Source organism: Meleagris gallopavo, chromosome 10 (genome assembly GCF_000146605.3).
Source record: "Meleagris gallopavo isolate NT-WF06-2002-E0010 breed Aviagen turkey brand Nicholas breeding stock chromosome 10, Turkey_5.1, whole genome shotgun sequence".
NCBI classification, from domain to species: Eukaryota; Metazoa; Chordata; class Aves; order Galliformes; family Phasianidae; genus Meleagris; species Meleagris gallopavo.
The window spans coordinates 25,559,746-25,578,035 of record NC_015020.2 but is presented as its reverse complement, the minus strand read 5'-3'; the positions used below and the strand labels follow the sequence as shown (position 1 = coordinate 25,578,035).

Sequence of the window (18,290 nt, the reverse complement as noted above, 5' to 3'; positions counted from 1 at the left end):
TATATATATATATACTACTACTAACTACTACTATATATATATATATATATATATATATATATATGTTACCTTTTCTTGTGTTAGAAGTGGCCAAGTCATTATTTAGCATGATGGCCTGCTTCATAATACAAGGTCCTGTAGATGCTGTAATTTTGTTTGTAAAATATTTGAAGTCTGGAATAAACAGCTACCTGATGAGTTACACATCATCAGATACTAGAGAAATCTGGGTGTAAAACTGAGAACCTGACACTGCGTATTGGTGCTGCTGGTACTTGCAGTAACATTGTGAGCTTTCAGTTCATATTGCAGTCGTTCAGTCCCCACTCCTGTGGAAAGCCTTTGTCCTCTTTCAGTCTGAGGGATGTGTGAAGGAGGGTGACTTCTGATGGCACTGAAGGACCTTGAGATTATGTGTTTGTTTGCTTTAATACATTAGGTCTTGCTATTAGGTCTCTATGACATTTGTGCCGTGAGCCAATGTCTCATTCTGTGGTTAGTTTAGTACTTTTTAATTAAATGCACATAATGATGAGTGTTCTTTTTGTCTATTTCATGTCTGATATGACTCAAATCTATTTTTGTTAGAACTCAGAAGGATCTCCTTTTCTGCAGAACTAAAATGATGCAAGAAAAGCCTTGTGGTAACTGATCAGTAACTGTGGTAACAGGCACTTTTAGTTCCTTTCTTCTCTTCCTGTCCTCATTTCTCCTGTCCTTTGAATGCTTTCCAGATTCTGCTGACACTGTAAATAGACACATGACAAATTAAACAGGCAGAAAAATGCTGAGTATCTCTCTCTGGTGGTCACATATGAGATTGAAGTTCTAGATCAGTTATCCAAATCCAGAGGCACAGGCACAGTTCCTGCAGTGATCCTTTGAATATGAGCTCTCTCTCTTCCCACAGATCATTGAAAAAAATGCTGGCCACAGTCGAAGTCGGGTTTTTCGTGAAATAGAAACACTGTATCAGTGTCAGGGTAATAAGTAAGTATAGAGTCTCTTGTTTGTTTAAAGTATCTTGAGTATTTTTTCAAATTGAAGCCTCTTTATTTGTATTTTGTTTAGGAACTTTGCAGTAGTCTCCTTAAAACCGGTTGGAATTTAGACTTGATCTGTTCAAAATAAGATTTTCCTCCTATCTGGGAAATTTAGAGAAGTGTTTACAAACTAAGTTGCATAATTCAGTCATCATCCAGGTCGGTGTAGTCTGAATGTGCTTCAGTAGTGCGTGGCTTTTGTCTAAATAAGGAATTAACATGTTGACACTTTCCCCTGTGATTTCATCACTGGCAAAAGCTGGCCTAATAACAGCTGCTGCTGAATGCAACAGTCTTACCCTTTCTTAATGCATGCTTTTTCTTCTTTGTGTCAATCCTCCTGCTTGCAGCTCTTAAATAAGCCAAAAGCTAATTTAGCTCTCATTTGGATGATTGTGCTGAGTTCATATAGCCACAGGATGAGGCAACTTCAGAGCTGCCACTCATGTCTGAAAAGGAGGGAGAGCTTGTGCTGCCAATGGCAGCATGCTCTGTGATGAGTGTAAGCAGTTTCTGAAACTAGTCCTTTAGATCTCTTAAAATGTTGTTGTATGATATACAGTGCAGCTGCTTTGTGTGGTACAGTTTTGTGGGTCACATTAAAGCCCATCTTTAAACAAATTTTAAGTGCAGCTGTTAATCTAAAACCAAGCTTGTTTATCAAATGCTTGGGTTTAAGTTGTGTTGTAGAGAAGCAGGTTAATCTTTGTTCTCTGTGTTGTGGAGAGCATATGATAATTTCAGCATGTAACTGGTTTAAAAAAGTGCAGTTCTTATGACCACATTCACCATTCAGATTTTGTATTCCCTATAAGTTTTGAAAAACTCTTACATGAACTTAAATGTTGGACATTTTGAAGGCAGCTTGAGGTGTTTGTGTTGCAGTGTGCAAAGACTGTCCACTAATAAACCAAAATTGGTTTTCAAATGGCAAGTAATGTACTGGACTTAATGTCACGTTGATCGTTGCCTGTCTCCTGTGAGCCCTGTGTGTTTTGCTTTGTGATTTCTGCAGAGAAGGAATGCCAATGTAATTATTTTTTGCTCTTGCCTTCAGCACAAATGCACTCTTCCAACTTATTAAATATAGCCTATTATCAGTTATCTTCCTGTCAACTGAGCAGTAGCAGAAGTCTTTCACAATTCTGTCTGATGAGGATTTGGGTTTTTGGCCTGTTTTCACTGCTTAAATTTCAATATGAGTTGGAAATTGATTTTAATGCAATAGGCAACCAAAACAATTTGCTTAATTAGCACTTTCATTTTTGGTTACTTCTGGCACTTCCTAATTATCCATAACGAAACATTCATTGCTCTGTTTACACTCTCTGCTTCACTCTTACAGTTACCCTTGTTATTATTTTTTTTTTTAAAGGAACATTTTGGAATTAATAGAATTTTTTGAAGATGACACAAGATACTACCTTGTCTTTGAGAAGCTGCGAGGAGGTACTGTACAGCAACTGTGCCTTTGCTCGTTGAATCAGCTGGGTCCTGTTTGGCTCAGTGTTTCAAAAGAAAGTGAAGAGCTTATTTTAAATGCCTGACAATTTGAAGACAAAGAGGCAGCAGAGGGAGACAGTATGTTGAGTATTGTGCACGACTGTGGTATAGCATCGAGATATCCTGGTAATGTTTCCCTCCAGTGTAGGATTGATGCTGTCTACTTGAAACTCATGCAGTGGCTATTAGAAAAAAGACATTTTACTTTTGGCTCGCGTTGCTCCAGTAGTAAAACTGTCTGCTTGTGGCTGTTTGAGAGCCACTGAAGTGAGCATTTGTGGTCACTGGTCACCAGCATTTACCACTCACTGGGGAATGAAGCTACGTCAAGCATTCAAGTAGACAGGAACTCCGTGTTGTGCAGTTTCTCCTGTTTGTCTGTGTAGTGCATGATTACAGTATCCATCAATTGTATGGTGTGAAAAAACATGAGTTAAAAGTATGATGTGGCGTTCGAAGAACAGCTGAGTTTTTGAAGGTTTGTGCTCCTGTGACACCATCTGTTGTCACTGACCAGGAGGACAGTAGCAAACCACATTTGCACGAAATGCAGATTATTTTAGTACAGATGCAGAACTCAATTTCTTAAGGACACTGCTTTTCACTGAGAAAGAGCTTTTATTCACTTTCCCTTAAAATTACTGTACCATCTCGTTACTGTTGCCTAGGTTTCTCTTCTTCACTGCACTGACTTCTCTGGCAACTTAGCTGTAGCAGGGCTAGATTGGAATAAGCCTGCATTTGTCCCTTTTCCCATCTCTGCATCCTTCTGCTTGTTAACTCTCTTCATTGAATGTGAGGCAGTGTGTGTCAGTGTTCCTGCACTGCTGCTGAGTGGGTAGCACTGCTGCACTTTCTCCACTATCTTACCTACTGTTTTTCCAGTGCTTAACTTGAGCTGAAGCTTTTCTCTTTCAAAGATGTCAGTATTTGAAACGTTAATTATGTGGGTTTGAATTATTATCAAAGAATAATGGAAATCAGGGGGTTGGGCCAACTTCGGATGTGCTGCAAATTCCGGTGTTGGTGTAAACAACAGCTTGAATGAATCTTGAATCTTACTTTGGATCCAGTCTCAAAGGTGAACTGCTAACTACAGTACTGGGTCATAGCATGGGCTTTCCATTTTTACCTTCCTGTAGCTGAGGGAGTTTGGAAGGTCAGCCGTATTCAGAAGGGTGATCTGAAATAAATCTGCTGAGCGAAATGAGCACTTACTGTGGCTCAGATCTGCTTCCTGACAAATCTGCAGGCTTTTCCGTAAAGATGGAGGCATTTGTAGGAACTGTTTTACTTTGTAAATGTGTAAAGAGCAACTCTGCCAGGAAAATCCCCTGAACTCTGTTAAACTCCTTAAAAAAATCTATGGTAAGCTCAGAAGTGGTGTTATCAGCAGGGGAGACCTTGTGTCTTTGAGATCTGATAGCCTGGTCCAAAGTGGCCTTCTTTCAGCCATCTGAAATAGTATTTTAAAGCATATGTGAAGAGTCTTTTTGTTCATCCTTCTTTTGTCTCTGCCAGTGAACTTCATTTTTTTTTCTATCTGAATCCTTACTGTGGAGGAGTGGCAGCAGTACTGATCGTGTAAGAGTAAGGCATCCTACAGGAGAGGAGGGGAGGTGTCCTTCCACATCTAGAACTTAGGAATAAAAATGAATTCACCTATATATAAGATATATGCAGTATTTGGAGCTAATCACAAATGTCACAGTTACTTAACTGCTCTAATTGCTGTAAAAAGCATACATCTCTGAGTTAAAAAAAATATATATATTAAAAAATGCAAGTAGTAAGGCTGTTTAATGGGATTGGATCTCTGTGGATTATGTTTAATTACTTTTTAAAGGCTTTGTTAATGTTTTGAGAAGATTAATGGAATTCACTTTAAGAAAAGGAAATAAACTTCTCTTTATCCTTTGTTAAAGAGATATCAGTGGTGCTCTGACTGCCAGTCACCAATCCCTTGGTATATTCATACTTAGAGGCCTTCTGTCAGATTTCACACCCCTAGCTCACTGTATGAGCCTTATCTTGACGTCAGTAGGAACGGTATATTTAAAGTATGCATTTTCATTTTGATGATACTGAGATTTAATTTAAAAAAAAAAAAAAAGTGTTTACTTGACTTTCAGAGGAAGATTCCAGCTGTCAGATTACACAAAAGAGGAGAGTTAGTTGCAGGATGCCCTGCTGTGACCTGGAGATTGGTGGATTTTGCTGAAGTCCTACATACATATAAACTGATTTTAGTATGTACTCAAGCTTTAGTTTGAGTTTTGCTAGAACTAACTTTTCTAAATAAATTCTCTCTGACTCTGTTCTCACTGTGGTCAGTTTTCCCTCCGTTGCAGACCAGTGGTGGCTGTTGCACTTTTATCCATGTACTGACAGAGCATTTTCTTAGCTCAGGCAGCATTTGCACTAAGATTTTCTATCTGTTAATTCTTCCAGGTTCGATCCTGGCCCATATCCAAAAGAGGAAGCATTTCAATGAACGAGAAGCTAGCAAAGTGGTGAGAGATATCGCCTCAGCTCTGAATTTTCTTCATACAAAAGGTAAAAGAAGTTTCTCTCCGTCTTTACTACTTGATATTGTGCATTTAGGATGGGAAGCACATTTGATGTGTAAATAGTCAGCCTTAACTTAGATAGCATTTCCAGATAGCATTTCCAGCCATGCCAGATGACTTATGTTATTTTCCTCTATAACAGTGGTTTCATTATGTGGTAGCTTTAGTGATCAGCTGTGTTAAGATAGTATAGCCTTTTGAAAAACAGAAGTTAAATCAACAGCTGAGGAGAATTAACCCTAGGCTTGAATCCATTTGCTTGTTCATGTTACCTAAGCTGCTGCGTAGAGGTTACTCAAAAGGGAGCTGATTTTCTTTTTAATTTCTCCCTCTTTCAGATCTGCAGAGATGCTTTTCTGTATTTACCCTGAGTTTCTGCTAGTTGCAACGCCTCCATATTAGCTTTTGGTCCCTACATTCAAGTCCCCACTGTTGAGGGAGGGACTGACAAGTGAACCATAGACTTTCTTTGGAGATGCCCTCATTTCATTAGGAATATGGTTAGATTTAAAAGCACTTCTGTTTGTGAAGAGTTCTTCTACTTAAAAATGTTTTCCTCCTGCTGTTTTCTACTTAAGAATTCTCTGGTTTCACTGCAAAACATCTGTGTGTATTATGGTCAACTCAGAGCTGTGTGTTCCAGTGGAATGTGGTAGATGACTATAAAACCTTATCCTTGCCCAGATTATCTGGTTCTGCCTAGATTAAGCAGCTTTACTTAATGTTTGCTTTCATTTTATTGCAATAACTACCTTTGAATTGAATGGCACTTAATTGAAGGCTATGTTTGTTTATTTTGACAAGCTTTCCTTTCCATTCACTTTGCTATTCTCGTTAGCCACCTTTTACAGATGGTCAGTAGATTTGTTTCCCGTCTAAATTCTTGAGTAAAATAAAATAGGTTCATTTGTAGGCTTTACTTCTAAGTCACAGGACTGCTCGTGCTTGAAGAGTTGGAATCATAGTATTTATGAAGCCTCAGTAGGTTGAACCTATCAAAAAAAGAGTGACATTGCAGTAAGAGCGAAAAAGTAAAACCAAGGAATATTGATCTTGCCCAATGTTGTGACTATGATCAGAAGTTAATTCCAGTGTGGGAAAGAGCTTAATTTGGGTTAAGATTTTTGGTAATATTCATAGCCTGGCTATGTGGTGACCAAGTTCTAAATCTGCTGAGAATGTTGTCTTTGAATACCTGTGTTTAGACCTGGCATTACGGAGTGAATAATAAACAGGAAACTTAGGCCAGACATGTGGAGAGACACACATTCATCGTGTTAACAGCAGAAAGTCTAGGAATACTGCTCAAGCAAATTTAATATCTACTCAGCTAATATCTTTCTGTAGTTCTCTTACAGTGCTTAGCCTTGATTCCCCGTTGCCCAAACAAAAGGGATGTGATTCATTAAGATGGTGTTAAAGCATCGATATACTTTCTTTCCTGCTGTTTGCTGTGAATTGGTACAGTGGGGATGTCTCACAGAATCAGCTACAGCAGCATCCTGCTTCATTTTATTGTTCTCTTTATGGTTCTTCTGTGTCACATTAAAATAATTAGTAAGTACCATACAGAACACTGAAGTAAACAGGAAATGCAAGCAGTTTTATCACACAACTTAACAGTGAAGTGCTACAGCTAGATAGTTATTCAGACTTTTTTTTTTTTTATTGAGAAGAACTAGTTCTTTTGCTAGTAGTAGTTTAAAACTCAGCTGGATGATAATGCTGCCTTACACCCACTTGGGGTATGTGTGCTTTATTGCTAATAATCCACTGGAGGAGTGTTTAAAGGCAGTTGTTTTCTTTTCTCAGTGCTGTGTGCGGCTGCAAAATAAAACATTATATAAGCAGACATTTGAATTCAAACTGTAATACAAAACAAGGCTGTTAGGTTTCATCTTGCAAACTGAGCCAACTGCTGGGAGTTCTGTCAGCTTTGCTGTAAACGTCGACCTGGGCTATCTTGATGGATATTTGTCACGTTTCCCCTCTTTCTTGCACAAGCAATGGAAACTGCTCTGATTCCTTTAGGTCAGTGCTGTGCTACAAATGTTAGATTTTAACTCACATCTTGTGGTTTGTGCTGAAGAAAAGAGATTAATACCTTAACTAGAAGTTGGTGGCATATCTTCTATCTCGTAATAGAGAATAGTAGCAAGTGTGCTTAGAGTGCTTTTAAACAAGACTCGAGTGCTGCTAACAGCCAAGTTGCTCATTTGATTTTATTTTTGCTACTTGTTTTCTGCCTTCCTGTTATATTTGATCGTATTAAATGGAGGACTTCCAGTAAATATACGTTTAGGCAATCGAAGAACTGCTTTGATCATACAGAAATGTCTTTGCCTGTGAATTGCACAAACAGGTGCTCTGTGTTTCCCAGGGTCTGCCTGTTCTGGTAGCAATTGAGTGAATGGTTCTCCTGAAGACTTTTCTTCTACCTCTGGCACAAAAGCCTTGATATTTTCTTTCGCTTCAGCAGCAAGCACGTAGCTGTACATGACATTAAAGGGGCTATATTTTCATCTGGAAGCTCAGTGTTTTTTTCTAGGGACTGTCTCAGGTAGTGTCTGTGCTGAAAGGAATTCTGCAAGCTGTTGAATGATCTCTCTGGAAAGAAAGACCTTCCTGTAGAAGGTACAAAAATCTTCTGACTAGATCGTGTACACAAGTACACTTTCCTACAGCTCTGTCATCTTAATAAGCTGTTTTTAATTAGCTAATTTTAGGGTTAGCCAAAGTGTTCCAGTGTTAGCAGGTTCTTGTTTCCTTGATTGACTCCTATATACATTTAAAGATGGTAAAGGCATAGCATGATGCAACAGTGACTTTTTACAAATAAACACTGCAGTTTAGTTAATTGCAGTGTCATTACGGGGTGTGTGTATAAACTCAGACCTAGAATATTTCCCAGACCACCTTCTAATAAAAAGAAATACAGAGAAATAAAACAGGAGAGTGTCTTTTCTAATGAGCATTTGTATTCTTGTTTAGGAATCGCTCACCGGGACCTGAAGCCTGAAAACATCCTGTGTGAATCTCCAGAAAAGGTGCTGCTCAGTTCTTTTTTTTAAAAAAAATACACTTTATGAAATTAAACTTAGTTTCCTAAGTCAGTGCTCGCGTTCAGTCTGTTCCTTTTATGAAAACTTCCAAATCTATTGGTGAACTTCAACAGAATTTAGTAGAAGTGAAGCCTGCAAGAGTCTCAGTTCTTCTGTGAGCTGTAAAAATGTAAGCATCTGTCCAGCTGACAAAAAGCCAACTGATTTTTGAGAGGATGTGGCAACTAGAACTTAGCATCTCATCTATTCTGAGATAATACCCAGATGGACAAATAATGTTTGCAGTCCAGCTGGTCATGTTATGTATATTTCCCAAGCTGCTCCACTGTGTACTGGCACTTGCCCAGCCAAATAGAGAAGTAATGAGACAGGGTCAGATGCTGGGGATGTGGGAGCAACTGAGGGAGGTTGCTCACCACCCCACTGACCGATGCTCACCAACCCTCCTGAGCAGTGGAAGAGAGTGAGATGGACTCCTACTCTTTTCAAAACTCCTTCTGTATGATGTGAAATGATATGGAATATCTCTTTGTCCAGTTTAAGTCAGCTGTCCTAATTCTGTTTCCTCCCAACTCCTTGTGCCCTTCGCTCTGAATGGCCTTTGCTTTGTACAACACTGTTTAGCAGAGACTATAAACATCTGTGTGTTATCAACACTGTTTTTCTCCTAGAACCAAACACAGCATCATACCAGACACTTTGAAGGAAAATCCCTCCCAGCTGAAACCAAGACAGTCTCAGTCTTCTGAATCTGAATATTTTTATCTTTGGTTTTAGGTCTCTCCAGTAAAAATATGTGACTTTGATCTTGGTAGTGGGGTGAAGCTGAACAGTGCATGTACTCCAATAACTACTCCAGAGTTAACAACACCGGTAAGAGACGTACTGTGGCTTTGTGCTTTTCCCCTTCTACCAAAAACTGGTTTTCACATCTCCAGAGTATAGCTTCCAAAGGGCTTACTGCAACAACACTGAGTGGTGGATATTTCATTTAAAGCAGGTGTATGTGTGATAAGTACTGTCTTGGTTTCCCAGTCATAGAACAAGTAAACAAAAGAACGGGAGCTCACTATGTTAATTCTCCTGTTGGCCAGAATGCATCACACTGATCCTGTTTATATCTTACTACCCTGAAGATAAGAGAGATTTTCATGTTTTTTTTGTTTTTATGGGACTGAGTTTGAACTTAGTTTTGTCTGCGTTTCTACAAACTTGGTTTCTGTAGCTAAGACCCATGAGCTACAGGGAATGCAACCCTGCAAGCAGTTGCTTCACAACAGATAAACTTGTAAAGCTACAGAGCTGTTCTTATGGCATTACTGTGGAAAAAATAACCTGTCAGATTGTTGCAGGAGTTTGTTTTCTAAAAATCATTTTCCATGATACACTTTTTACTTTCTGAAAAGCCCCAAACGGATATGTAAGATTTAAAAGTGTGAAATATAAATAAGTAGATCCTCTGCATAAAATTACAGACTAATATGGAGCAGCTTATAATTCTGCCAAAGAACAGTAGACTCCTGTTTGCTTTCTGTGGGGCTCAACAAAGTGAGACCTGCAGTAAAATCTAACAGCAAGTTTCAGTAATCCCTTATGCACAGTTCTGCTTTTAGACCAAGGCATATACTGTAAAGAGAGGAGAATCTTTAATTAAAAAAACCACCAAGAGCACCACCAAAATAAGTATTAGGCTTTGTTTTGATTCAAGCCTCACTTCAAAATCTCATTTAAATTTGATTTCCTAGTGTGGGTCAGCAGAATACATGGCACCTGAAGTAGTTGAAGTCTTCACAGAGGAGGCCACGTTCTACGATAAACGGTGTGATCTTTGGAGCCTAGGAGTGATTCTGTACATCATGCTCAGTGGTTACCCTCCTTTTGTGGGCAACTGTGGCACAGACTGTGGCTGGGACAGAGGAGAAGTCTGCAGAATTTGCCAGGTGAATTTGCATATACTGGGCGTACTTAAGACACTGTATTTTGCCCTGTGAATGTAGGGTGTAAGACTGGACAGAGCTCTGAAGAGTGGTGTGCATATTAATTACTTGGGAAGATAAGCTCTCACTGAGAAGTGAATCTGGTAGTGTAAGATTTGAGTTATGAAAGCTCTTTCTCAAGTGTAATGCTTGGAAAGATACCTCTTTCTCCTCTTGATGAGATCTCAGAGCTTTCTCTTCCCCGTCCTCCACCCTCACTGTGTTCTCTAATCCTTGATCTGGTTGACAGTAATCACCAGAATTCCTCAGGTGAAAGTTGTGCTCCCAAGGAATTTCTATCCAGAGCCTAAATTTATTCTTTCTGAAAACAATAGGTTGACTTCACAGTTACTGGAGAGTGAGAGCTGTTGTCAGCAGACAGTGTATCACAGCCATCTTAAAGTGTACTGCATTGCTCTGTGGAATTGCCTGTCATTCTCCATTTGCTCTATAAGGAGACTAGTTGTTTTCAGCTGTCATTCACCCTATGAAGTGGATAAAACTGAGTGAGAAGAATCTCACCTGAGAAGTCATCTGGTTACGTTCTAGTTGCTGTTTAAATTAAAGATTTTTTTCCTTTACCAGAACAAGCTTTTTGAAAGCATTCAGGAAGGCAAATATGAATTTCCCGACAAGGATTGGTCACATATATCCTCTGAGGCCAAAGATCTCATCTCAAAGTTGCTGGTTCGTGATGCTAAAGAACGACTTAGTGCTGCTCAAGTTTTGCAACATTCATGGGTTCAAGGAGTATGTATCTCATTGTATTTTTAAGGGTTATTCTTCTTCCTGAGTTGTAAACAAGCTGCTCCTTCTCTCTAAATATTTAGTAGACATATTTCATGTTTAGTGCTTGTGTCTTGATTAATTACATTATATCCAGTGGTTTTATTCTTCCTGAAGCTCTGTGTGGTAAATATTTGGATGACTCTGTCAAGCTTTAAGTATTTTTTTAATTTGCTTTATGCATTTTAAATAGCTTTCCTGTGGAAACTAAGCACTGCAGTGCGCTTACTGTGATGCTGTCTCTAATACAGTGCTGCAGAATGCTGGTAGGTACTGTTTTAAAAGAACAGCAGTATGCTCTTTTGCTTTAGTTCTTAGTTCAAGAAAGAACAGATGGGACCTCTGGAGAGCTTCCTAAGCTTTAGTATTATACCTGCAAATGATGGTCTCTTTTTGTGATGGGAGAGCTGGATTAGAAAATCAGTCAGCAATGATTTGCAAACCCACAGTGAAGTAGTTAATGTACAATATCCATTAGTTGTAAATTTGAGAGAGTTACCTGTTGTTTTTAAAATCATTCCTGTGAATGTTTGATTCCCACCTACTAATACATAACTAACTTTTCTTAACTGCTTCTTCTAGCAGGCTCCTGAAAGGGGACTACCTACTCCTCAAGTGCTTCAAAGGTAATCTTTTTTTTTTCACTTTTTTTTTTTTTAATATCTATCAGGTTGGCCAGGAATTGTTACTGAAAGAATGGGAGGGGTAGGAGGTGGCAAATGAGTGGGTAAGATCCGTGGTTAATACTGGAACTACATAAGTATGGCAGCACTAATTTTGTTAAGAGCATCAGACATATTAAAGCTGTCATTTTTCTTTATAATCTAATCTTACTTGTTTGTGGGAAAGGCATTGGACAGGATTCCTGTGGAGCATGGCTAATCTTAGACTGGAAATAATCATGGTTTTGGCAGTTTGCTGCCCAGGAGGCAAAAAAAGGCATAAAGGCGTGTGTTACCCAAAGAGACTACATTTTGATGGGTGGATAATCATATGTACAGGCTGGGATCTGACTTCCATTGAAAATGTGGTAATCACAGTAGCAATTTAACCATGAGCAGGACAAGCTTTGTATAAAGCCATTTGATGGCAGATTCTGCATGCTGTAGGGCCTGAGTCACACATCTGTTTCTATTTCCATGTCTGCCACTGACAATTCCAGGTTCTTTCAATCCTCAGAAATGCAATTCCTGAACCCAGATGTGCAGTTCTAGTGGGATTGCAGTTCTCTGAAGAAAAAAAGTATTGTCCCACCTGCTTCTCCTTTCTTAACATATAGAAACTGAAGCACGATGGCTTCCTGGGGTTTCATGGCAGACAGAGGACTAAAACTGTGTGTTTCCAAAGTCTCAAAGCATTTTTATTATCTATTGTTGGTTGTCACAGTAAGGAGAGATGCAAACATTAACTGGTCTTTTTGCCTACCGCGTCAATATTTCGGTAGGAGAAAGAAAACTGCTTGGAAAAGCATTACTCTGCTGTTAGGGTAAACAGCCACAAACTGCCCTTTCGCATGTGCTCTAACTGCCTTCTCCTTTTCCCTTGAAAGGAACAGCAGCACAAAAGACCTGACGCTTTTTGCAGCTGAGGCTATAGCCCTTAACCGCCAGTTGTCTCAGCACGAGAACGAGCTCAGCGCAGAGCAGGAGAGTGTTGCCCGTGCTGTGTGCTCCATGAAGCTTTCTCCTCCATCCAAATCCCGGCTTGCCAAGCGCAGAGCAATGACACATGCCACCAAAAACAGTGACTTTCAGCCAGTCCCCCATAAAGCCTTTTAAACTTCTTTCCTACTATAGATCGCCAGGATCAGCCTGTTTTATTATGTGGGTTTTCAGTACTGATAAAAGCTTCTCTGCTTCTTACTCTGTGAATAGAAGCTTGCTCTTGTGATGTGCTTCTTAACTTAAAGGGGGAATGTTTTTGCCTGTCAGATTTGGTGCATTAAGATAATTTAACTGATGTTTTTAAACTATAGAAGATGGTTTTGCTGCTGTATTATCTGAGGTGATACATCACAAAGCTTTCATGTTTTCTTCTTGGAAGAGCACACTTTAAAATTCAAGCTTGAAAACATTGGAAAAAAATACTTTCTTGCTTTGCCTGGCAGAGCATAAAGTTTACATCTGTTTGCTCTCTTTGATGGCAAATCTTGCAAGGAGCTGCTGCTACTATCAGCAGCAGGGACTGTTTTCAACCAACAGTGCCCCTCTCTCTTTTTGTAGACTCAGGAAACAGAGGTGATGACTGGGGGTGGATCTTTGTCTCCACTGCCTTCACTGGGTGTAAATGTTTTGTAGGTAATATTGTAAAGGTGTAAGAAGGTCACAAGCTTGCAGAGATGATGAGGGCTGTGTTGCTTTTTGTTTTAATTATCCTTGTTGATTGTTTGTCAGAGTGTGGGACAAGATCTGGAAGTGTTATTTCTTTTTCTGACACCTTGTTCTCAATGTTCTCAACCAAGATGTACTGTATATTATACCAGTTCTTTTTGTCCATTGTCCCCTTCTCTTACAGTTATACTCTTAAGTCTGATAACCACATTATTACATATCATTATGCTTAGTATCTGCTTTGTTTTGTATATTAACGCTGTTGTCCATTATACCTTCCTTTCCTGAAACTCATGTTCTTCCAAATCCATTTGTGTGCATTACCTGCAGTTCTTAACGGACAGGCTTGAGTAAATTTTGGTACATGAATAATTTAGGATTATCAAATCCAGAGGTACATCTGTTCAAAAACAGTACTGCAGCTGCACTCGTGTAGTGATCTCAGGCTGAGGGACTAGATTTCAAGTTCCAGTTTTAGTACTGTGATGCACCAGGGATCAGAAGTAATTTGGAAGGGTACTGGCTGAAAAGCTGAAGATTCTGAGTGACCAAGTTGAGAAGGATGCGACTGCCGAGCACTTTCTAAAACATAAGCTGTGAAAATTGGGCCGAGATGCCCAACGTGATGCACCTTAACCTTGCCAGCCATTTGTGAAGACGTTTGCTGGGGCGTTGTGCACAGGCTGAGGAGGGTAGAAGGAGGGTCCCCCAATGCAAGCATAAAACCCTCCCAAGCAGGATGAGGAGTAAAGTAGCTGATCCAACAAGTGCTTGGAATTTGAGTAGTCAAAGCTGAATGTCTTTGTATGTCCTATTCAGAGCAGTTTTACATTCTTTTCTCAGTGTAGCACACAGCTATTTTTATACAACGTGCTGTATTTTGTGACTAATATTAAAGTTCTTATTTGAAAAGTTTTATACGTTGTGCCAGTGATTATGAAATGTATTTTGCTTTGTTTTTATTAAAACATTTTAAGCTATGGATTTAACACATTTAACAGTTCTTCTGCGTGGTTTTTTGCTGTTGATTTTTGGTGACTTCCAAAAAAAATATCAGGAATTACTTACTTCTCTGTGGTTACTCTTGAGTGTAAGCATACCTTTCACTCCTGTGGCTGTATTATTTTATCAGTCTCCAGTGCAGCCAAGCAGGACTTGCACTAAATTGTTAAACTTAGTCTGATGATTATGACAAGCCTTCCAGCTGGTGGCTCTGAGCCCCCTGAGGCTCTCGTGGTGCTCGCAGCTGCCTTGTGGATGCTGCCAGCAGCTGCCTCCACGTGTGACCTGTATTAGAGCATCCTTGCTCCCTGCTGATGCATACTTAGAAACTTATCTGTTCAGGGCTTGAAGGTGAGATGTTGGGCTTTTTAGTCAAGAGCTAAAATCTAGAGTGTTTCTTCAAGGCAGTAACTTCTGGCAGAGAGGAAGACGAGCAGCTGGTAGCAGTTTATGCCAGAGTTGTGTGAGGAACTAAGAAAACTGCCCCAAACAAGGAAGAGGCAGTCATTTAAGTCAACTGTTCTATTATCAGGTGTAAACTAGCTTTCACTGCTTGCAGGGCAATTTCTGTGTCTCTCTGGAGGTTTATGACTAGTCGTTTCTAATTGAGTTTGGATGGGGAAAGCTGTTCTTCCTGAAAGGCAATCAATGTGGGAGATGGGATTCCTGTGTGAGGTTCACCTGCAACAATCAGATCTGTGTCAAACACTGTGGGTTTTGTTTCTTTTCCTATTAAAATCTGAATAGAGCAGGAATCCCAGAACAGATGGCAGGCCCTCTGTTTGTACTCACTGCTTTCTAAAGGAAATCCTCTTGCCATCTCCAGATCAAGAGCTTTAGTTGGAGGTAGGCGTTAAAATCCTCTGTTTCTTATTCCTCTCCCCCCTGTAAGAGGAGTATCATGGAGCTCTGGTAGCAGTAAGTGATAGGAGAATGACTTCTTAGCAACACTGATGTTAAACATTTGCCTCAAAATGAAGTCAGATTCAGCTGCTGGTCTCACACTCCCCTCACAGGTGCCCCCTCCCTGCCTGATCGTTAACTTTCAATTACAATTCAGAATTGAGTTTTCTTTGGGCTTTATATTCCCAGAAGGCCCATAAGTATGCATTTCTGGGGCTTTTTGTTTGTTTGTTTCAGTAGGGGAATGGCACTTCTTTGCAGGTAGAAGTCCCAAATCTAGAGTGTCATTGCTCTGTTCTTTTGAAATACTGTTTCACAGATGTTTTTTCTATTGTCAGCAGAACTTAGTATGTTCATGTCTCCTATCAACCATGGCTGTGTCTCACTGCTGAATTGCACCCTCTAATTTCCAGAAAGGGCTGAATACCTTGAATATCTGTACCACTTTATTTCAATTACTGGTTAAAACCAACCAACCAGAGCAGGCAGCTTATATGGGCTTCCTGGCTTAAGAAAGAAGAAAGAGGCTGAAGAGAGTTATTTTTTGGTGGGGAAATGGGGCAGATAAGGAAAGAAGTGGGTGAGCCAACTGACAGAGAGGCATATCAATATGGTTGGGGGGGGGGGGGTTAATTTTAAGGAAGCAAATGGCAGCCAAACACCACTATCTCAAGGTGCCCTGCCTTTGTCCTTCCAGGATCTGGTGGTACCAAACATCTGGCAAGTATTTTGCTGACCTTCACTTGCAGGATTTCATGAAGCACGTTCAGATTTGTGTTTGCCTGTGTGTTTCAGAAATGTTTCAGCGTTGTTGGTTGCGTGAAAGGAAGCTGCAGTTTTTCATCGTGTGGTATTTTCTACTCCTGTCTTCTCCTTCCTCCTGTTTATTGAATCCTTTATCAGAGATGGAAAGATGATGGTTTTTTATTTTTTTTTTTCAGGGCTGTGGGTGGGCTGACTCTCAAGGTAGAGAGCAGCTTGGTTAATTTGCAGAACTAATAATTTTTCTTTGGGCCACTCCACTGGCAGCAACAGGCTTCAAAATGTGGCTTCCATGGAAACATTACTGCCATGGAAACGGAGAGGCTTGACAATCCTGAAGAAATATTTGTTTGTACCCTTCCTTCCCTCCACCATTCTGTTTCCCATGTGATACGTGCGTGTTTGGTTATCCCTGCCAGCTTCAATCAGTGCATTCAAAATGCTCCAAGCACAGAGGTGCAATTCTCTCAGAAGAACACAAAACAAAAGTTGCAAAAGCAATGGTGGCATTTCACTGGTATTGTTTGCACAAAAAGCCATTGCAAATCTGGAGGGAGATGTCACTGAGCCATATTCTGGTGGGAAAAAGCCCTAAAAGAAATGCTTCAGCATTAAGTTATTTTATGGGGACTGGCTGGAATGAGCTGCTTTGGGGAATCAGGCCCTGCACCCTGTCAAACAAATTGACTCATCCAATGGTTAACAGGGAGAGAGACCAGCAGTGCTTTGCTGGGTCCCTTCCAGCTGGTTTGCTTGATGCTGCATTTTCAGTTGCTGCCTGTCACAGCTGCTTTCACACTAAGATTGGTTAGCAAATTTTGGCAGGGTGACAAGCAGCCACAGTTCATCAACTTTGCTCTGATTCAATATGGAGTGGGAGGGGGAACGGGGCCTTCCGAAATGTTTTGCTAAGCAAGGAGCAGGGTAGGGGCTGTGTGTGGCGGAGTGTGAGCCAAGTAGATGAGAGTGAGGCTTTCTGTGTGGTGAGTGAGGTATGGATCCCATCTCCTCCACCATTCCCTCACTCCCCAAACCATCCTGAATTTCAGAAGCTGTCTTTGGTTAGCTGGCCTGAAAATAACGATGCTTGCAGCTCCAGGCTGCATGTAGAGAAAGCAAAACTGCTTCCTGTATTTCTTGCTCCTTTTTCTGCTCATCTGTTTCACTCTGTGTTTCATCCAGGTGTGTACCCTGTAGTAGCTTCAGATCCACTTGCTTAACCAGCAGGCTCCAGCACAGGGCTGGGATCTGTGCAAACTTGTGAAATGAAATGGGGAGACGAGTCATTGGTTAGCTGGCCTGAAAATAGCGATGCTTGCAGGTCCAGGCTGCATGTAGAGAAAGCAAAATTGCTTCCTGTATTTCTTGCTCCTTTTTCTGCTCATCTGGACAGCTGACAGGTTGGTGAATTGGGAACATAGGGCCAAGTCCTGTCCTTGTCGGTCAGAGAAGTGTGTGATAGGAAAAATTCTAATATGAGATGTTGCAACTTTAGAGGATCTGTAATGCACAGTTAGAGGAGTATCTATGTGTCCCTGTTGTAATACTTTACGTGGCCCCGTGGGATGGTCAAAGCAGTGGACTTTTCTTAATGTCACCTCTGTGCTTTGTGTTTTGTTCCTGTGGCATTAGCTGTGGGAATATGCCATTTCTGGAGAAAAAATGCATATATTTGCCATGAAAACCTTCTGTGAATCAAGTAACTCCCGATCCCATCCTAAGCACAGAACTCCAGCAAAAAGCTTCAGCAACTGCTGGTCCCATGGTGGCTAGATTCCTCTAGTGTTGAGCTGTGTCTTATTACTGCTCTGCACAGCAATCTTCAAGTAGTTTGGGTCCTTCCAGGCTGTGTTTGCAGCAGACTGGCAGTACTGTCCAGGCTAAGGGGGGGGATGCCATCCAGAATGTTCTTTTTTTATGAAAAGATGACGTCACTCATGACTATAGAAAATGCCCTTGATTTGCTACACATCCTCCCACCAGCAGCTGCAAGCAGATTTCCTCATGTTCTGTCTTGGAACTGCCTTGCAGTGACTCCATGCCCTCTGATGCTGTTTCATCACAACACTTTCCCTCTCCTCTCTGAAGGTGTTCTCAACTTCATAACGATGCAGGAAATGGAATCTACAAAACCTGTCTCCATTCTCATCAGTTGATTTCATTTTAATTAAAACTGGAACAGACTTCACCCTCCACGTTTTGGCCACCCCATTTCTTTTCTTTGAAGCCTCAACCACTTGAGCAGCGTTGCAAGCTATCATCCCTCTCTTCATCCCAAATTCCCGACTGCGGCATCCAATTTCCCCATGCAGGAACTCCTCGGAGTGGGAAGGAGAGAGGAAAAAAAAAAAAA

The 18,290-nt window shown here is 40.5% G+C and overlaps 1 protein-coding gene across 1 annotated transcript; it reads left to right on the top strand.

Moving 5' to 3' along the window:
- Window positions 1–877: 877 nt before the first annotated feature.
- LOC100551115 (MAP kinase-interacting serine/threonine-protein kinase 1) lies at window positions 878–14,263 on the top strand (the record flags this gene model as incomplete). The annotated part of the gene is made up of 9 exons (XM_010716313.3): window positions 878–990; window positions 2,419–2,492; window positions 4,998–5,102; window positions 8,108–8,163; window positions 8,956–9,051; window positions 9,924–10,118; window positions 10,740–10,904; window positions 11,523–11,566; window positions 12,490–14,263. Coding segments are annotated over 9 exons (1,077 nt in total), but the record flags the coding sequence as incomplete, so codon positions are not given.
- Between the last annotated feature and the right edge of the window lie 4,027 nt (window positions 14,264–18,290).